The 21,708-nt window shown below is 48.4% G+C and overlaps 1 protein-coding gene across 1 annotated transcript in view; it reads left to right on the forward strand.

Annotated features, from left to right (window-relative positions):
- LOC138094935 (kinesin-like protein KIF11) overlaps positions 1-8,613 on the forward strand; it is a 32,487-nt gene extending 23,874 nt beyond the window's left edge. The window contains 2 exon segments of the mRNA XM_068990946.1: positions 7,254-8,392; positions 8,394-8,613. Coding sequence (XP_068847047.1) covers positions 7,254-8,392; positions 8,394-8,613 — 1,359 coding nt within the window.
- The last annotated feature ends 13,095 nt before the right edge of the window (positions 8,614-21,708 follow it).

Raw genomic sequence — 21,708 nt, forward strand, 5'->3', positions numbered from 1 at the left:
ATGCCATCCAGCCATCTCATCCTCGGTCGTCCCCTTCTCCTCCTGCCCCCAATCCCTCCCAGCATCAAAGTCTTTTCCAATGAGTCAGCTCTTCACATGAGGTGGCCAAAGTACTGGAGCTTCAGCTTTAGCATCATTCCTTGCGAAGAAATCCCAGGGCTGATCTCCTTCAGAATGGACTGGTTGGATCTCCTTGCAGTCCAAGGGACTCTCAAGAGTCTTCTCCAACACCACAGTTCAAAAGCATCAAATCTTCGGCGCTCAGCTTTCTTCACAGTCCAACTCTCACATCCATACATGACTACTGGAAAAACCAAAGATTTGACCAGATGGACCTTAGTTGGCAAAGTAATGTCTCTGCTTTTGAATATGCTATCTAGGTAGATCATAACTTTCCTTCCAAGGAGTAAGTGTCTTTTAATTTCATGGCTGCAGTCACCATCTGCAGTGATTTTGGAGCCCCAAAAAATAAAGTCTGACACTGTTTCCACTGTTTCCCCATCTATTTCCCATGAAGTGATGGGACAGGATGCCATGATCTTCGTTTTCTGAATGTTGAGTTTTAGGCCAACTTTTTCACTCTCCTCTTTCACTTTCATCAAGAGGCTTTTTAGTTCCTCTTCACTTTCTGCCATAAGGGGGGGTGTCATCTGCATATCTGAGGTTATTGATATTTCTCCTGGCAATCTTGATTCCAGCTTGTGTTTCTTCCAGTCCAGCGTTTCTCATGATGTACTCTGCATATAAGTTAAATAAGCAGGGTGACAATATACAGCCTTGCCGTACTCCTTTTCCTATTTGGAACCAGTCTGTTGTTCCAAGGCCAGTTCTAACTGTTGCTTCCTGACCTGCATACAGATTTCTCAAGAGGCAGGTCAGGTGGTCTGGTATTCCCATCTCTCTGAGAATTTGCCACAGTTTATTGTGATGCACACAGTCAAAGGCTTTGGCATAGTCAAGAAAGCAGAAATAGATGTTTTTCTGGAACTCTCTTGCTTTTTCGATGATCCAGCGGATGTTGGCAATTTGATCTCTGGTTCCTCTGCCTTTTCTAAAACCAGCTTGAACATCAGAAAGTTCACGGCTCATGTATTGCTGAAGCCTGGCTTGGAGAATTTTCAGCATTACTTTACTAGCATGTGAGATGAGTGCAATTGTGCGGTAGTTTGAGCATTCTTTGGCACTGCCTTTCTTTGGGATTGGAATGAAAACTGACCTTTTCCAGTCCTGTGGTCACTGCTGAGTTTTCAAAATTTGCTGGCATATTGAGTGCAGCACTTTCACAGCATCATCTTTCAGGATTTGAAACAGCTCAACTGGAATGCCATCACCTCCACTAGCTTTGTTCGTAGTGATGCTTTCTAAGGCCCACTTGACTTCACATTCCAGGATGTCTGGCTCTAGATGAGTGATCACACCATCGTGATTATCTGGGTCGTGAAGATCTTTTTTGTACAGTTCTTCTGTGTATTCTTGCCACCTCTTCTTAATATCTTCTGCTTCTGTTAGGTCCATACCATTTCTGTCATTTATCAAGCCCACTGTTGCATGAAATGTTCCCTTGGTATCTCTAATTTTCTTGAAGAGATCTCTAGTCTTTCCCATTCTGTTATTTTCCTCTATTTCTTTGCATTGATCGCTGAAGAAGGCTTTCTTATCTCTTCTTGCTATTCTTTGGAATTCTGCATTCAGATGCTAATATCTTTCCTTTTCTCCTTTGCTTTTCACGTCTCTTCTTTTCACAGCTACTTGTAAGGCCTCCCCAGACAGCCATTTTGCTTTTTTGCATTTCTTTTCCATGGGGATGGTCTTGATCCCTGTCTCCTGTACAATGTCACGAACCTCCGTCCATAGTTCATCAGGCACTCTATCTATCAAATCTAGGCCCTTAAATCTACTTCTCACTTCCACTGTATAATCGTAAGGGATTTGATTTAGGTCATACCTGAATGGTCTAGCGGTTTTCCCTACTTTCTTCAACTGGAGTCTGAATTTGGTAATAAGGAGTTCATGATCTGAGCCACAGTCAGCTCCTGGTCTTGTTTTTGTTGACTGTATAGAGCTTCTCCATCTTTGGCTGCAAAGAATATAATCAATCTGATTTTGGTGTTGACCATCTGGTGATGTCCATGTGTAGAGTCTTCTCTTGTGTTGTTGGAAGAGGGTGTTTGCTATGACCAGTGCATTTTCTTGGCAAATCTCTATTAGTCTTTGCCCTGCTTCATTCTGCATTCCAAGACCAATTTTGCCTCTTACTCCAGGTGTTTCTTGACTTCCTACTTTTGCATTCCAGTCCCCTATAATGAAAAGGACATCTTTTTTTAGGTGTTAGTTCTAAAAGGTCTTGTAGGTCTTCATAGAACTGTTCAACTTCAGCTTTACCGCGTTACTGGTTGGGGCATAGACTTGGATTACCGTGATATTGAATGGTTTGCGTTGGAAATGAACAGAGATCATTCTGTCATTTTTGAGACTGCATCCAAGTACTGCATTTCAGACTCTTTTGTTGACCATGATGGCTACTCCATTTCTTCTGAAGGATTCCTCCCCACAGTAGTAGATGTAATGGTCATCTGAGTTAAATTCACCCATTCCAGTCCATTTTAGTTCCCTGATTTCTAGAATGTCAATGTTCACCCTTGCCATCTCCTGTTTGACCACTTCCAATTTGCCTTGATTCATGGGCCTGACATTCCAGGTTCCTATGCAATATTGCTCTTTACAGCATTGGACCTTGCTTCTATCACCAGTCACATCCACAGCTGGTATTGTTTTTTCTTTGGCTCCATCCTTTTATTCTTTCTGGAGTTATTTCTCCACTGATCTCCAGTAACATATTGGGCACCTACTGACCTGGGGAGTTCCTCTTTCAGTATCCTATCACTTTGCCTTTTCATACTGTTCATGGGGTTCTCAAGGCACGAATACTGAAGTGGTTTGCCATTCCCTTCTCCACATTCTGGTGGACCACATTCTGTCAGACCTCTCCACCATGATCCACTTGTCTTGGGTTGCCCCGCGGACATGGCTTAGTTTCATTGAGTTAGACAAGGCTGTGGTCCTAGTGTGATTAGATTGACTAGTTTTCTGTGAGTATGGTTTCAGTGTGTTTGCCCTCTGATGCCCTCTTGCAACACCTACCATCTTACTTGGGTTTCTCTTACCTTGGGCGTATCTCTTCACAGATGCCAACTCCAAATTCCCATCGCCAGGATGGCTCAGGTCCCTCCCTGTTCAGGGATCAGAGTATCTATCTCCTGTTTGTTTTGGAGTACAATCCCTGCCAAGCTGCGTTGGCACTATAGAGCTATCCTGAGAAATCTTATCCCCAGAAACCAGATTTTGGGGGTGTTCATTAGAATAGCAGTCATTTGTAGTTCTGAAGAGGTGTCTGAGCTCTCCCAGGGGCTCATAGGTGTATTAATTTGGGGGGTGTTCATTAGAATGGCACTCATCTATAGCCCTGAATAGGTGTCTGAGCTCTCCCAGGGGCTTACAGGTGTATTGATTTTGGGGGTGCTCATTGGCATGGCACTCATTGGTAGTCCTGAATAGGTATCTGAGATCCTTCAGGGGCTCACAGGTGTACTGAGTATCCTCTTCTGTTTTCTTCCACAGCTTGACTCATGAGTAGTGAACCCAGGAGTCATGTCCTGGTACCTTGACTGCTGTAGGGGCAGAGAGTATTACAGGGTAGGGGCCCTTCCATGTGGGCTGGAGTTGACTCCATCTTTCCAGACTTTAATTAGGACTTGAGTCCCTGGAGCACATAGTGGTGACTCCTTAGAATCTTTTGGGTCCTGGTTCATACCCCACAGGTGTATATCCTGTTGGAATTGCCCAAAGGCCATGGTATAAGACTGGAGGGTCTGAGCCTCTGGATCTAGGAAGAAGCCATTGACATAAACGAAAGGTCTCCCATATAGCCTCTCATAAGGACCAAGACCAACCTGTTCCTTAGGGGCAACGCAGGTACGGAGGAGAGCTATCGGTAAAGCCTCCTTCCATCCCAGGCAGGTCTCCTGGGTTATCTTTTTTATCGCTGATTTTCAGAATTGGTTGGCTCTTTCTATTTTTCCTGAAGACTAAGGCCTTCAGGCACAATGGAGATAATAAGTAATGCCCAATGCTTTAGAGACCCCTCGGGTGACCTTAGAAGTAAACGATGTCCCATTTCAGTTTGTAATGACCTGGGCAGACCAAATCTTGGAATGATTTCATGGAGCAGTTTTTTTTTTTACCACCTCCTCAGCCTTCTCAGTCCAGGTGGGAAAGCCTTCAATCCATCCTGTGAATGTATCTATCATGACTAATAGGTATTTATACCCTTGAGAAACTGGCATCTGGGTGAAGTCCATCTGCCAGTCCTCCCCTAGGTAGGCCCTATGTCATTGGATGGGCTGGGCCAGCTGGGGTCTTCAAGCTCCTTGGGGGTTGTTTAATTGGCAAGTGGGACAAGAGGAGACCACTTGCCTTATAGTTGTTTGGAGGCCTGTTCCTCTGAAGAACCTTTCTAGTAATCTTTGGAGGGCCTTTTCCCCTAAATGAGTAGTGGCATGTAAGAAGTTAACCAACTTCCATTGGAGGTTCCCAGGCAGAAAAAGGAGTCCCTCCTGTTGGAACCACCCCATATGATCTTCTTGAAAGCCCTCGCTCTTAGCTTTAAGAGTCTCACCTTCAGTATATGAAGGCGTTTCTGGCAAATTAGTCTGTGGAACTTGGGTGGCCAATTAGGTCACTGTTCCGTAATTCTCTCTCAGCTGCCTGATCAGCTGCTTGGTTCCCTCCTGCCACTTCCATGCTCCCTTCTTGGTGTTCTTTACAGTGGGAGACTGAAACCACAGTGGGCAGATGGACTGCCTCCAAGAGTCTAAGAATTTGATCACATATTTGATTGGGGACCCTCAGGTGGTCAAGTGGCCCCTTTCTTTCCAAGTAGCAGCATGTGCATGTAGCACCAGAAAGGCAGAGTTGGAGTCAGTGTAAATGGCTCCTCTTTCCCTTTTCCAGCTCTAAAGCTTGAGCCAGGGCTATGAGCTCAGCTGATGGGGCTGAAGTACCTGGTGGCAGAGACTTAGCCTTTGTGGTCTCAGAATTGGAGACTGGCAGAAAGTGAAGAGGAACTAAAAAGCTTCTTGATGAAAGTAAAAGAGGAGAGTGAAAAAGTTGGCTTAAAGCTCAACATTCAGAAAATGAAGATCATGGCATCCGGTCCCATCACTCCATGGGAAATAGATGGAGAAACAGTGGAAACAGTGTCAGACTTTATTTTGGGGGGCTCCAAAATCACTGCAGATGGTGACTGCAGCCATGAAATTAAAAGACGCTTACTGCTTGGAAGAAAAGTTATGATCAACCTAGATAGCATATTCAAAAGCAGAGACATTACTTTGCCGACTAAGGTCCGTCTAGCCAAGGCTATGGTTTTTCCAGTAGTCATGTATGGATGTGAGAGTTGGACTGTGAAGAAGACTGAGTGCCGAAGAATTGATGCTTTTGAACTGTGGTGTTGGAGAAGACTCTTGAGAGTCCCTTGGACTGCAAGGAGATCCAACCAGTCCATTCTGAAGTTCAACCCTGGGATTTCTTTGGAAGGAATGATGCTGAAGCTGAAACTCCAGTACTTTGGCCACCTCATGAGAAGAGTTGACTCGTTGGAAAAGACTTTGATGCTGGGAGGGATTGGGGGCAGGAGAAGAAGGGGACGACAGAGGATGAGACGGCTGGATGGCATCACTGACTCAATGGACGTGAGTCTGAGTGAACTATGGGAGTTGGTGATGGACAGGGAGGCCTGGTGTGCTGCGATTCATGGGGTCACAGAGTCGGACATGACTGAGCGACTGAACTGAACTGAACTGAACTGCATAACCTGCTCTTTTTTTTCCATCCAAGACAAAGCTGCTTCCATCAGTGTACCAGATTTCCTCAGGATTGATCAGAGGATCTTCTGACAATCCCTCTTGGGGTTTTCTCCAGTGGTCCAAGGTTTCTAGGCAAGAGTGAAAGGGGAGAGAGCCCTTGGGGGTAGGCAGGAGGGTGGCTGGGTTAAGAACCTCACAAGGGGACATAGTGAGGCCTGGATTTTCCATCAGCATTACTTGATATCTGAAGATTCTTTGATCAGACATCCATAAATGGCCTCTCCCATTTAGGAGTTGTTTTCACTTGGTGGCTGGTAAAAATAGTTTGCCCCCAAAGGAGAGTTTTAAAGCATCTTCTATCATGATTGCAATAGCTGCAAGATTTCAAAGGCAGGGGGATCAGCCTCGGGCAGTTGGATCAAGCTTTTTGGATAACTAAGCTACAGGCTGGGGCTCAGATCCCAACCTTTGAGTTAACACTCCCAAGGCTATTCCCTCTCTTTCATGGACATAAAGTTGGAATGCTTTTTCTGGGTCTGGCAACCTCAGGGCAGGTGCCTGAGTTAAGGCCTGTTTTAGTATAGCCTCTGCCTTCCTTTGAGTAGTTCCCCACATCAGTGGGATTGAATCACTCTGTCCCTTTAAGCTTTCATATAAGAGCTGGGCAATTAGACCATAGTTGGGTATCCAGATTCTACAATACCCAGTTAGCCCCAGGAAAGCTCGCAATTGTTTTTGAGTCGTGGGGGGATGGGGGCAACTGGAGGATTCCTTGTACCCGATCAGAGGACAGCCTCCTGGACCCATGTGTAATCTGAACTCCCAGGTAAGTGACCTTTGTCTTGACCACCTGTTCCTTAGCACGGGAGATTTTATATCCCCTTTCTGCCAAAAAGTTTAGAACCTGAATTGCGTGTCGTTGGGCACTTTTCTCATCTGGAGAGCAGATTGGTAGGTCATCTATGTATTGTAATATTTTCCCATTAGGTCCCAGGTCCAGATCTAGGAGATCTCGGCTAAGGGCCTGTCCAAACAAGTGGGGGCTATCTTTGAACCCCTAAGTTAATACTGTCCAAGTCATCTGTTGGTGTTTTTCTCCTAGGGCCTCCCACTTAAAGGCAAACAGATATTGGGATAATATCAATAACCTCAGATATGCAGATGACACCACCCTTATGGCAGAAACTGAAGAGGAACTAAAAAGCCTCTTTATGAAAGTGAAAGAGGGCCTGCGCTGCCGTTTGCCAGGCCAGTTGGCTCCTTTTTGAGAGTGAGGCGCCGAGTGGTTGCTTGGTTTCCTGGACTTGGGGCGGGGACTGGGTTTGCCGCTGGAGGGCTCAGGCTGGTGCTGGGCAGGCGCCCCGGTCAGTTGCAGTTCGCCCTGGTCAGTCGCGGTTCCTGGGCAATGGCGATTTCCATGGGTGCCCTGGTTCGCACCGGCCGCTGGGCCACTGCGCGCTCCACCACGGCGCCCAGGTCCGTGGCCTGGCCTTCTTGGGGGATGGTCGTGGCGTCTCAGCTGAATTCATCTGCGGGGGGGGGGGGTGGGGGGGGTGGAGGGGGAGAAGGGATGAACTGGGGAGGAGCGTCCAGGTGGTGGTGAGATGCAGACCATTTAATTTGGCAGAGCAGAAAGCTAATGCCCATTCAGTAGTAGAATGTGATCATGTGTGGAAGGAAGTTAGTGTTCAAACTGGAGGACTGGCGGAGGAAAGCTCAAGGAAAACATACACTTTTGATATGGTTTTTGGAGCAAATACTAAACAAATTGACGTTTACCGAAGTGTTGTTTATCCAATTCTGGATGAAGTTATTATGGGCTATAATTGCGCTATTTTTGCATATGGCCAAACCGGCACTGGAAAAACCTTTACAATGGAAGGTGAAAGGACCCCTAATGAAGAGTATACTTGAGAGGAGGATCTTTTGGCTGGTATAATTCTGCGTACTCTTCATCAGATTTTTGAGAAACTTACTGATAATGGTACTGAATTGTCAGTGAAAGTGTCGCTATTGGAAATCTATAATGAAGAGCTCTTTGATCTCCTTAATCCATCTTCTGATGTTTCTGAGAGACTGCAGGTGTTTGATGATCCCCGTAACAAGAGGAGAGTGATAATCAAAGGTTTAGAAGAAATTACAGTACACAACAAGGATGAAGTCTATCAAATTTTGGAGACGGAGGCAGCAAAAAGGACAGCCGCAGCAACTTTGATGAACGCCTACTCTAGTCTACCCCACTCAGTTCTCTCTGTTACAATGAAAGAAACTACAGGTGATGGAGAGGAGCTTGTTAAAACTGGAAAGCTGAACTTGGTTGATCTTGCAGGCAGTGAGAACACTGGCCGTTCTGGAGCAGTTGGCAAGAGAGCTCGGGAAGCTGGAAATATCAATCAGTCCCTGTTGACTCTGGGAAAGGTCATTACTGCTCTTGTGGAAAGAGCACCTCATGTTCCTTATCGAGAATCTAAACTGACTAGAGTCCTCCAGGACTCTCTTGGGGAATGTACAAGAACATCTATCATTGCAAGTTTCTCCTGCATCTCGCAATCTGGAGGAAACTCTGAGTACATTGGAATATGCTCATAGAGCAAAGAACACAGTCAATAAGCCTGAGGTTAACCGGAAACTCACCAAGAAAGCTCTGAGTAAGGAATATACAGAAGAGATAGAGCATCTGAAACAGCATTTCGCTGCAACTCCTGAAAAAAGTGGAGTGTACATTTCTGAAGAAAATTTTAGAATGTAGGAAACTATGAAACAGGAAGGTCTGGTTCCTTCAGAAAATTGCAAACAAAATCCCTCTCCTTGGAACACGCAGGAAGGAGCCCGATAGCAAGCCCAAGGCTCGGAACCCTGCAAGGTCGCTCTACCTGCATCTCGCCACCATCTGGATGTTCTTCCCCTTTTAATCTTTCTTCTTCGCGGATGGGTTCGCCTGGGACGCCATGACTGTCCCCTGGGAGGGCCGGGTCGTGGACTCGGGCGCCATGGAGTGGCTCCGAGGCCGGCGTGGACTTGGGTGCCCTCCTCCCCTGCCGGGTGCTGGAGTGCCCGTGGAGGTCGCTGTCGCCCAGGAACCGTGACTGACTGTGGCGTCTGCCTCGCACTGGCCCGAGCCTTCTGGTCGCAGACCTGGTCTCCGTTCCGGGCCCGAGGGGGCCGGCCAACCACTCGGTGCCTCACTTTTGGAAGGGAGCCGACTGGCCAGGCCAGTGGCAGCGCTGGCGGGCAAAGCACCATGGGACGCGGTGTCGTCACCAGACCCCGCCCCAGGGCATGACCTGCGGAAAAGCGACGGGCTTTTGGCGCCAGCCTGAAACTCAGTCTAGTGGGAGACTGTCCCTGAGTAGTGAAGGAATGTCTCTAGGCTAGAGTTTCCTCATCTGCAGAATGGTACTGATAGCAACTTGTCTGAGACAGTTGTGTGAAAATTAATAAGCTGGTGAGGGTAAACAGTTTAGGCTAGAACGACCATGTAAGCACTTGGGAAACCTAGCCGGGATTGTAAATGATATTAGAGAATTTTAAGATAGTGCTGTGGAAGCACAGAAAAGAGAGGTCCGAAGCAAGCCCCTTTCTTGGAGGAAGCGTCCAGAATCGTCTTGAAGAATAATTAGGAAATGTTATTAGTACCACGGGTACTAAATCATGATGAAAAAGACACTGAATGTTACTTTAGGACTATGAATTTATCCTTTGAGTGATGAGAACTCATCCTCACCAAATGATTCCAAGCAAGAAAGCAAAGTCAGATTTGCATTTTCCAACCATGGTCCTGTAGTAGCTGTTGCAGGCTCAATCTCCGTGGTGCAGCACCCGCAGGTCTCTCAAGAAGGTTGCGCAAACACCTGCAGCTGTCAGCCTACAACTCCCTGCAGGCAACGCTACCCAGCTCCTCTCTCGCTCAGTGACCGCCTGCTTCCGTAGGAGTACTCTGGGCGTTTTGGCAGTGTTTATGGTTACTCGACCAGATTAGATGTGGGTCGCAGACCCATGAAATAAAGAATCATGGGCCTCTGCTTAAAGAAAGAAAGAAAGAAAATGAAAGAGGAGAGTGAAAAAGTTGACTTAAAGCTCAACATTCAGAAAACAAAGATCATGGCATCTGGTCCCATTATTTCATGGGAAATAGATGGGGAAACAGTGGAAACAGTGGCTGACTTTATTTTGAGGGGCTCCAAAATCACTGCCAATGGTGATTGCAGCAATGAAATTAAAAGATGCTTACTCCTTGGAAGGAAAGTTATGACCAACCTAGATAGCATATTAAAAAGCAGAGATATTACTTTGCCAACAAAGGTCCCTTTAGTCAAGGCTATGGTTTTTCCAGTAGTCATGTATGGATATGAGAGTTGGACTGTGAAGAAAGCTGAGCGCCAAAGAATTGATGCTTTTGAACTGTGGTGTTGGAGAAGACTCTTGAGAGTCCCTTGGACTGCAAGGAGATCCAACCAGTCCATCCTAAAGGAGATCAGTCCTGGGTGTTCACTGGAAGGACTGATGCTGAGGCTGAAACTCCAGTACTTTGGCCACCTCATGCGAAGAGTTGACTCTTTGGAAAATACTCTGAGGGATTGGGGGCAGGAGAAGAAGGCGACGACAGAGGATGAGATGGCTGGATGGTATCACCGACTTGATGCACATGACTTTGGGTGAACTCCGGGAGTTGGTGATGGACAGGGAGGCCTGGGGTGCTGTGATTCATGGGGTTGCAAAGAGTCAGATACAACTGAGCAACTGAACTGAACTGATGGGAAAAAATGCATCTTTGAGATCCAAGACTGTAAACCACTTGGCACTGGGTGGGATTTCTCCCAAGATTACATAGGGATTGGGTACTATGGGATGGAGGGGGACTACAGCTTCATTTATGATCCGGAGATCTTGAACCATTCGCCAGGTTCTGTCCTTTTTCTTTCCTGAGAGGATTGGGGTGTTACATGGTGAATTTGTGGGGACCAGTAGCCCACAAACAAGGAATTTATTTGTTAAAGGCTGTAGTTCCTCCAGAGCCTCTCTTTTGAAGGGATATTGTTTCCGGTTAGGAAACTGAGTGGGATCTCAGAGGACAATGATGACCAGTTCAGCTTCGTGGGCTCATCTAGGAGTCCCCTGGTCCCACACCTGGTGGTTAATTTTGTCTTCCCATAGTTTTTGGCCCCTCTCTATTGAAGGTGTAATGGGTTCTTCAGTAGTAACCAGGAGCTGCAGGGCTCTAGGGGCTGAAAAGCTTCCCATCACAAGGGTGGTCCCCAGTTTAGTGAGTGTATCTCTTCCCAATAAGGGAGTAGGGCACTCAGGGACCACCAGAAACTGGTGGGGAAATATTTGTCCATCCCAGCAACAAAGAAGTGCTCGGGTGAATCTTTTAGCAGTTGCTTTTCCTGTAGCACCCAAAATGGTACAGGTTTGGGAGGAGAAGGCTCCGGAGTAGGAGATCAAGACAGAGTAGGTAGCCCCCGTGTCAACCAAGAAATTCTCGGACCTACCTGCCACATCCAGGGGCACCCTTGGCTCCAGCCCCGTGATGGTTATCTGTGACAGGTGGGCTGGCTGGAGCAGGCCGCTTCACTCCTGTTGAACCATCGTGAGGGAAGGCTTGGCACTTGACCTTGAGGCTCTTGGGTCCCGAGGGCAGAGTGCCTCCCAATGTCCCAGTTGATGGCATTTGTAGCAAGCTATTTTAGGAGACTTGTCACGGTTTGCACACTCTTTGGCCCAGTGCCCCGCCTGTCTACAGATTAGGAATTTGCCTCGTGCTTTGTCCTTCAGGGACTCGGGGTTTGCCATAGGGCTTCCCTGGAGGGCGGCTAGCATCTGGGCATGGCTTGTCTCTTTCCTTCTCTCCCTCTCCTGGGCCTTGGCCTCCTCCTGTTCTCTGTTATAAAAGGAATTGGTGGCTGTCTGGACCATCTTATCTAAAGAGGCAGCAGGGTCCCGCTGCTGTAGCCGTTATAACTGAATTCTGATATCTGATGCACACTGGGACAGGAATTTGTCCTTTAAAATCACCTGTCCCTCATAAGAGTCTAAGTCCAGGTTGGTAAACTTTTGGAGGGCCTCTTTCAGCCTCTCCAGAAGGCAATGGGGTTCTTGTTGGGCTCCTGAGTTATTGCTGAGACCCGAGCATAGCTAATTACTTTTTGTTGGGCTGCTTTCAGTCTTGCCTTCACACAGATTAGAAAATGATCCCTTTCCCAGATGTACTCAGGGTCATTATGATTCCAGTTAGGATCAGAGGAGGGGACTGCAGTTCCCCCTACTGGGTATTTAACGGTTGATGTGTGAAGCCATGTTGCATACCTTCGGGCTTCCTTTAAGACCCTAGTATGTTCAGGGTCAGATAAAGTTTGACTAAATATAACCATGATGTCCTTCCACGTCAAGTGAAAGACCAAGGTAATATGTTGAAATGTATCTATATATTTGTGTGGGTCATCTGTATAGCTTCCCAGGTCTTGTTTGATCTGTCTTAGTTCTAAAAGGGCTTATGGACCAAGGTTGGTCTGAATTCTCCTCCGGTTTCAACTAAGGGACATACTGGAGCTGGCTTTTGTGGAGGGGGTGCTCCTGGATATGGGGACACATTTGGATACAAGGAAGGACCACCAGGCAACTCGGGAGCTATGGAAGGCTCCAGTCTCTTTGGGGGCATGGGAGGTGAGCCTTTGGGGGGGGGGGTGCCTTCTCTTGGTTGCCTGTGCCTAACACCACTTGCCTAGTAGGCTCACTTTTAAGGTGTACAACAATCCCATCTTTAAGCCAGAGTCCTTTCATATCTCTTAGTCAGAAGAAAATTTGGGCATAGGGGATCTCTGTCCACTTCCCTTGTCTTTTGCAGAATAATTCTAGCTGCAGGAGGGTATTGTAATTGAAACTTCCATCCTCAGGCCCGTGTTCCTCATCCCCCGTGGATACTGTGGCCACACAGTGGTACAAAAGAATTTTAAGCGACTTCTCCTTAGAGGATTGAACAGCTTCCACTTATTAAGGATGCATCTCAAGGGCGTCTGCCAGGAAGTGGATTGGTTATTTCCCATCTGAAAGACAGTCATGACAGAGAGGAAAAGAAAAAGGAAAAAACTAATAGGCCTCCTTCAGTTTCAGTGGGCGGGCTTTCTTAGGGGTGAGTCTTTTTGAAGCTAATCCTACCCGATACTGCTCCAACCTGAGAGCCAGGCATCCCCCGGGCAGAGTGCAGACCCCCAGGCAGGTTGAGGCGTGACAGCCTCCTGGAGATGGAATCCGTGGGCAGGTCGAGGCAAGGCGACCTCCCAAGAATTGGGTCCCCGGGCAGGTCGAGGTGTGATGACATCCTGAGACCCCTGGACTGGCGGATCCCCAAGCAGGTTGAGGCATGACAACCTTTCAAGGACCAGATCCCTAGGCAGGTCAAGGCAGGTCAACCTCCTGGGACCCCCGGATTGGAGTTGGGCGTCCCCAAGGTCTCCAGCATGACCAGTGCTGGGTAGGATTAAGGAGTTGTAGTCTTAACTCATTGCTGGTTTGTCCACTGTAGACGGGAATAGACATGATGTAAAGCAATCCAAGCCTGTGCTCTGAGACTGGGAAACAGTGCAACAGTCATAAGCCTTGTCCTCTTCCTCTAAGGGATTGCAAGTCCCTGATTTCTTCCCCTAGTCCTCCTTAAGAGCAGGTTAGGGTATCTCCCCCGGTAAGCATTTCATTGTCATAGACCCACTTTAGGTAGTAACAGAAGTAGTGAAAAAGGGGTAGTTTATCTGGCCCTGTTAGGGACATTAAGGTATTTTAATAGTAGGCTGGGTGGAGCAATGTTGCCTACAAGGGGGTAGGGTCCTAATTGTAGGAGTTAATAATTGGCTTAAAAACAAATTTGTTAAGAGGCAACAGACCAGGTGTTCCATAAAAGTGGAGTGGAGATTTGATCCAAGGTTATGTTTGTAACTTTAGGAGAAAGGTGGTAAGGGTTTGGGCCCAAACAGACTGCGGGACCAACTCCCAAAGTGGCAAACATTATCCCTGGAAGCCCAGTTGCCTTTGAAGGGATGCCAGCTGTTGCATTTCTAGCAGGCACTGTGTGCTTGTCGCCCGCCCTAGCGGGTTCACGGAGAGATGCTGGTGTTGCACATGTTGTAGGAAACATGGAAGATGAAGGGCTGAATATCTAGAGGGGTTGGATATTATACAGTATTTCCCTCCCAAAGGCCAGCTATTTTCTGGTTGTCCCTCCAGAAGATTGTAGAGGCGACATTGTGGGTCTGGATGGGGCTCAGGAAAAGAGCATGAAACAGGAGGGAAAGGGGCAGAGCACAACCTTTGAAAGAATGACGTAGCATAAGGGCACAATGTAAACTGATTAAAATCAATTGGGTCCAAGATGACAAGTCAAATTCAAGTAAACCTTAATCCCCAATCTATAAACCAAAAGACACACCCAGAGGTGGCAAAGACAGAGGAGTGGGTGTTTCCCCAATGGCTGGGATGATCCTCCCACTCATTAGCATATGATTTCACCCCTCCTGCAAAACCTAGCCAGCCCCATTCCATGGCCTGCACACTGCAGAGCGCGCTTCTCTCTGAATCCTAAGCAATCTACCTCTTACCTATAGCTTTGTCTCTCACTGAATTTTTGCAGTGAGACATCACAGCCTGAGCTTCATGGGTTTTGGCCAGGCTCAAGTCTTGGGAGAGAGAGCTGAAGGACAGGACGAAAAAGTAGTGGGAAAAATGTGGCAAGGAATCCCCTTCATAGCCTGCTGTAAAATCTGCTAAATATCTGACCGGTGCTCACAGTTTTCATTGGCCTGATCCTTGGCATGAAGAAGAGTAAGGACAGAAGCTTGGGTAGCAGCTACTGGGGCTCAACAGATAGTGCCTTTGGGACATACCAGAAAGCATCCTCTCCAGAGTCCCTCAGTTGCACCCACTGCTGCCCACCTGTTCGTGGTGGGGGTGGGGGTGGTTCAAGGAAACAAGAAACAAGAGGTTGTAAAGGAATTAAGATTTCGTTAGGCATATGTCCCTCCAGCTATAGGAGCGAGGACCTCCTACCTTAACCAGAGGTCTTCTGGAGTCTGAGACTGAGCCGTGTGAGCTTTCTGCTGAGTTCATTGTTCGGTGTCCCGGTTTCCAGCATGGTAGGCCTCTTGTCACTTCCCTTGTGCTGGGTTTTCTTCGCATTCCACTCTACCCAGGACCTTTCACTGAGTTGGGCTCCTGCTGTGGTTGGCCTCCTTGCGGGGGCGCCATGCCGAGGTTGTTTCAGTCTGATTAAATCCAAGTCACGGCACCATAGATGTCAGGTGAGTGTATGCTCCTCGGTTCTGTCTCGTCACAGCAAAGATGTGGAGTGACGGACATTAAAGCCCTTGGCATGTCACAGCTCTCAGGTCTTGGACCGACCATGTTATAGCTCTCAGGTCTTGAACGGACCGTGTTATAGCTCTTAGACAAATCAGTGTTACAGCTCTATTTTATTTAGAAAATAGCAGGAAAATCCATCCTCGAGGCGTGAGGGCATATCAACCCAAAGACGGAAGTGAAGAGCACCCCAGCATGTAGGGAGGAGAGAGAGAGAGAGAGAGAGAGACAGCCCTTTGGCTCCTCTTTTTATATGTTTATTCCTCCTCCTGGGCCTGCCCTATGTAAATTGGGCCAGCCAGGAGTGTTGTTTGTTCTCCCTGAGGTCCCCACTCCGATCCTCGGACCTTCCTTTGTTCTATTTTCACGGGCTTTTCCCTTCCTCGTCTTTTAGCCACAGCCATTCTGGACTCCTGCCTCCTATTCTAACTGGCTAATACATATGATAATAGTTAAAGACATTCCTATTCCAGGAAGGAAGAAAATGGAACGGACATAGAAAGGAGTTCCTTGTCCTGATGAGTTTCAGAATTTGGCCCAGCAGAATCCCTTTCCTTGGTGGCTCAGATGGTAAGTGTGGGAGACCTGGGTTGGGAAGGTTGATCACCAGTTGGGAAGATCTTCTGGAGGAGGGCATGGAAACCCACTCCAGTATTCCTGCCTGGAGAATCCCATGGACAGAGGAGCCTGGAGGGCTGCAGTCCATGGGGTCACCAAGAGTCGGAAACGACTGAGCGACTAAGTACACAGCACAGCAATGAAATACAGCACCATTAGAAAGGATGATCATAGAGAATTAAGGCGCAGGGGAGGAGGGGTACTTTCACGATGCAACCAAATCCCACACCTGCAGAGGTTCTCCTGAGCCCACGTTAGGCTCCCAGCCTGAGGGTCTGGCATCGGGGGGAGGAGCCCCCAGAACATTTGGCTTGAGTGCAGGAGCTCCACAGGACTGGGGGAGACAGACTCCACTCTTGAGGGCACACGCAAGGTTTCATGAGCACTGGGGCCCAGGCCAGAGGAGTGACTCCATTAGAGCCTGAACCAGACCTACCTGCAGGTCTTGGAGGGGCTCCTGGAGGCAGGGGTCGGCTGTGGCCCACTGCAGAGGCAGGAACACCAGTGGTGGAGGCCCTGTGGCATATTCCTCAGCTGAGCTCTCCTGGAGGTCACCGCTTTGGCACTGAGACCTGTCCCCACCCAGCCGCCTGCAGGCTCAGGTGCTGGGATGCCTCTGGCCTTATTGGATTGGAAGAATCAGTATTGTCAAAATGACTATACTGCCCAAGGCAATCAAATTCAGTTCAATCTCTATCAAATTACCAATGACATTTTTTACAGAACTGTAGCATTAAAAAAAAAAAATTTGTATGAAAATGCAAAAGACTCTAAATAGCTAAAGCAATTCCAAGGGAGAAAAACAGAGCTGGAGGAATCAGTCTCCCTGACATCAGGCTATATTGCGAACCTATAGTTATCAAAAGAGTGTAGTATTGGCACAAAAATAGAAATACAGATCAACGGAACAAGATAGAAAGCCCAGAAATAAACCCATGCACAGTGTGCATATTTGTGTGTGTGTATGTGTGTGCTCAGTCATGTCTGACCCCCTGGACTGTAGCCTGCCGGGGTCCTCTGTCCATGGAATTCTCCAGACAAGAATACTGGAGTAGGTTGCCATTTCCTTCTCCAGGAGATCTTCCCAACCCAGGGACTGAACCCACGTCTCTTGTGTCTCCTGCACGGGCAAGCAGATTCTTTACCACTGCTTGTGGAAAACCATAACACTAGTGCATGGGTATTGTGAGGCCTAGATGAAAAAATTCAGTCTGAGGCCCAGCTCAGTGTGGCTAAGCTGGTGGTTCAGGCCTGGATCTCTCACGAGGTTGTGCTCAGACTGTTGGTTGGGGCTGCAGACCCTCGAAGGCCTGATCAGGCCTGGAGGGTCCATTTCTGAGATGGCACCCTCCTAGGCTGTTGGTTAGAGGCCCCAGTTCCTCGGTACATGGGCCTCTCCTAGAGCTGCCTGAGTCTTCATCCCACCACGGCCTTCCCTGGTGGCTCAGGTGGTAAGTCTGCCTGCAATGCAGGAGACTGTGGTTTGATCCTTGGGTCTGGAAGATCCCTTGGAAAAGGGAATGGCTACCCATTCCAGTATTCTTGCCTCAATAACTCCATGGACAGTGGATCCTGGGGGGGCTACACCCCACAGGGTCACAGAGTGTTGGACACGACTGAGTAACACTTTCACCCCACCTCAGCTGGCTTCCTCCAGAGCGAGCCATCCAAGGGACAGAGTGAGGTGGAAGCCACAGTGACTTCACAGCTTAGAAGTCACCTGCTGACATTTCTGCAGTGTCCTGTCGTCTTCACATCATAGCAGAACTTAACACAAGAGGGATCACACAAGGGTGCAGGTACAAGGAGGTGGGGGTCATCCGGTCATGTTGGGAGCTGGGAACCACGTCACCCCTCTGAGCCACCGAGCCAGTCCTGGAGCACTCGTGCTTCTTGTTATTCAACATGAGAAGTCCTGTTATTATTGTGCTATTTAGAGCCCAAAGCATCCCGATAGCCTTTCTCCCAAATTCCTTTTTTGCTTAAAACAGCCAGTGTTGGATTCTGTGACTCACAACCTAAGCCCTTGGCAGATACAAGAGAGGAAACCTAGATCCCCAGCCTTGTTTAGGGAAGAGGGGGAGGTGGGTTCCTAGGCTGCAGGCCCCACTGTGGCCATCACTCCAAACCTCACGAATCTGACCTGTTCGTCCAGGGTCTAAGAACAAGCACTGCGAGGGGATAGAAAACTTGGCTTTTACATGCCTAAATAGTCACAGTTAGGTGAGAATACAAAAGAAAGGGTCTTCCTTGGCAGCCCAATAGTTAAGGCGCTTCTCAGGTGGCTCAGTGGTAAAGAACCCGCCTGCAATGCAGGACATATAGATTTGATCTTTGGGTTGGAAAGATCCCCTGGAGAAGGGAATGGCAACCCACTCCAGTATTCTTGCCTGGAGAATACCTCGGACAGAGGAGCTTGGTGGGTTGCATTCCATGGAGTCGCAAAAGAGATGGGCACGACTGAGCAAGTAAACAACAGTGACACCCAGTGGTTAAGACTCCGAGCTTCTGCTGCAGGGGCCACAGGTTAGTTCCCTGGTTGGGGAATTAAGATACCACGTGCTGCGTGGCACAGCCAAAACAAGAGAAAGAAAACTGCTTGCTGTAATGACACAACTTTGGTGCTGCCTGCTTCTCCAGCTAGCTCTGTGACTAAGTCTCTGTGGAGGGGTGGAATCCTTCCCCTCCTTCTCTCCTGCTTGAGATTCCCTGCTCAGCTTTGGAATGGAGCTGATTCCAGCAGAGGCTTCCAGCTTCTGTCCTTTGGATGGCCAGAAACCAAGAGGATCTCAGAATTTGCCACCAAGAACCAGGAGAACGTTTAATTTACACAAGTCTGGTCTCCCGGGCTTCCCTGGTGGCTCAGATGGTAAAGAATCTGCCTGCAACGCAGAAGAGCAGGTTTGATCCTGGGTCAAGATGATCCCCAGGAAAAGGGAATGGCAGCCCACTCCAGTATTCTTGCCTGGAGAATTCCATGGACGGAGGAGCCTGGTGGTCTACAGTCCACAGGGTCGGAAAGAGTCGGACACGAAAGACTAACACGAAGTTCTCCTCCTAAAGGTGGGCCAGAAATCAGGGTTCCCTGAGCTCTTTGTGTCCTTCATGTGGGTGCTGGCAGGCTCTCACTTTTCAGAAGGAAAAGGACTCTTCTTGAGCTCTGATCCTCTGGATCAGCTGCAGCTGGGAGCACAGTCATCGGGTGGTCCATGAAGGCCAGCAGCACCATCCCTGCCAAGGTTACTAATTACGAGCTGGGAAAACGTCCTGCCCCCACCCAGACTTCTGTACATGTTCTTCTGGGTCTCAAGGGCACACATGCAGAGGTGCAGGCTGCAGGGCAGGAGATTATCCAGGATCATCTTTATCAAATCTTGTATTCCCCTCCCACGCAGAGAAGTTGTGAGTGACATGATGAAGCATTTCTTAGAAACAAGAACTGACCTCCATCATTGTACTAAGGCTCAGACAAAGCGTGGCCTTGGACAAGTCCCCTCTTGCCAAGCCTGCTTCCTTCTTTGAAAAGAGAAGCCAAGTGAAAGAATGTTAGATCTAGAATGGACAGGGAGAACTTCCCTGGTGGTTCAGTGATTAGGAATCCATCTGCCAGTGCAGGGTACTCGGGTTCAATCCCTGGTCCAGGGAAGATCCCACATGCTGCGGGACAACTAAGCTCGTGGGCCACAGCTACTGAGTCTGCACACCCAGGTCTGGGGGAGAATACGTGTCTGTGTATGGCTGAGTCCCTTAGCTGTTCACCTGAAACTATCACAGCATTGTTAGTCGATTATACCTCAATACAAAATAAAATGTTTGAAAAAATAAAGAAAGAGGGATTTCCCTGGTGCTTCAGGGGCTAAGACTCCGTATTCCCAGTTTAGGGGGCCCAGGTCTGATCCCTTGTCAGAGAATTAGATCTAGCATGCTACTGCTAAGACCCGGGCAGCCAAATAAATATCTTTCTTAAAAAAGAAAAGCCTTCCCAGCACCACCGGAGAGTGGCTGCTACTCACTACAACTAGAGAAAGACCACATGCAGCAGCAAAGACCCAGCACAGTCATAAATAAATGCATGTTTTTTTAATTAAAAAAAAAAAGGTAAAAGAACAGGGAAATTCAACTGGTGGCCTCGTATGTCAGGTGGAGGGCTTTGGGCTGCAGCTGACAGGAGACCCAACTGAAAGTAGCTCACCCAATGGAACTGTTTCACACCACATAATGAGGAGTTCAGACGCTGGGCAGGTCTGGGATGGCCTGGGGACAGTGATGACACAGTTTTGGTCCACCTTTCCATGCTGCCATTCTCAGCTGTTGGTGGCTCTCCCCTCACAGTGGCTGGGTGGCTGAAATGGCTCCAAGCATCCTTTTCTCACCCAGTCATTCCAGAGGAAGAAAGCGTCCAATTTCTCTCTCTCTCTCTTGTTTTTTGGATATGGATCATTTCTAAAGTCTATTGAATTTGTTACAATATTGCTTCTATTTTATGTTTTGGGTTTTTGGCCTTGAGGCATGTGGGAGCTTAGCTGCCCGACCAGGGGCCAGATCTGCACCCCATACATTAGAAGGTGAAGTCTTAACAACTAGACCAACTGGGTAGTTTCCATATGTCTTTGTTGTGTTTCTTTTTCAGTGAGCACACCTTCCCAGAGACCCCTCTCCACACCACCCCCCAGAGCACTCCAGACATCTCATGGGCCAGGGGTATGTCACAGGCTCATGACAGAACCAATCCCTGATGTGGGGAAAGGCATGACCACGATTGGCTGGAACCAATCAAGCATCACCGCATGGACTGGGAAGGACCCGGGAAGCAGGTGAGAGGAGGACAGCTGCCTGTCGGGGAGGAAACAAACCGTGTCTGCCATGGCTGGGCTCCTCCTTCTATAGATGGGGACCAGAGAGTTGGGGGGCCTTTCTCCAGTCCGTGGCCTTTCTCCACCAGGAGTTGGTGGCAGTCAGGGGTGAATGTAATTCTGACTCTCAGACAAACTATTTCATCAGAAGCTGTTGTGTCCAGCCTGGGTGATCTCAAGTCTGGAACTACCCATCTGATTCTCTGTGAAAGTATTTTTTCTCTAGAGTCACTGTAAGTCCATGGTCATCCTGGGACATAATTCTTCTGCGTTAACTCAAGCCCTTGAAATGTGTCTGCCTCCAAATTTAGTATAACCTTAATGAGAAGTTGCTGTACCACAGTGGTTGAAAGCTCCCCAGGCAGACCAAGCAAGATTAAACCCCGTCTTCCTCTGCCTTATCTGCTATTTCCTAAGCCCGGTGGACTACCCTGGCAGCCACTGGGAGTAACACCTTATGAGAGCAGCGGTTCATAACAGTCACCCCATCAGTGATTACATCCATCAGTGGCCAACCAGGAAATTACAAACCTCTCGAGGTATCTCAGGCAAAGATAACGATTTAATGAGGGGAATTGGCCAACAGGTTTTGAAAGAGCTGGAGACATAGAAGTGTGACAAGGGTGTTTCCCAGGGGTCAGGAAGCTGCTTGGCTCCAGGAGGACACACACCTCGCTGCTGAGCTGCTAGAGGTCCTGCCCCCTATGCTCACCCCACTCCCCACTACTGCTGCCACCAACCCAGCCACAGCCACTGCCACGATGCTGCCAGAGCCAGACCGGCTTTTCCCTTCCTCCTGCCCGCTGATCCCCTCCCTGGTGGCTCTGATGAAAAGAATCTGCTTGCAGTGCAGGAGACCCAGGTTCGACCCTTGGGTCAGGAAGATCCCCTGGAGAAGAGCATGGCTACCCACTCCAGTATCCTGGCCTAGAGAAGGCCATGGACTGTATAGTCCATAGGGTCACAAAGAGTGAGAGACTTTCACTCACTCATTCACTCACTACTATATATCCTACATATGACTTTCT

Source organism: Capricornis sumatraensis, chromosome 19 (assembly GCF_032405125.1).
Source record: "Capricornis sumatraensis isolate serow.1 chromosome 19, serow.2, whole genome shotgun sequence".
Lineage (NCBI taxonomy): Eukaryota > Metazoa > Chordata > Mammalia > Artiodactyla > Bovidae > Capricornis > Capricornis sumatraensis.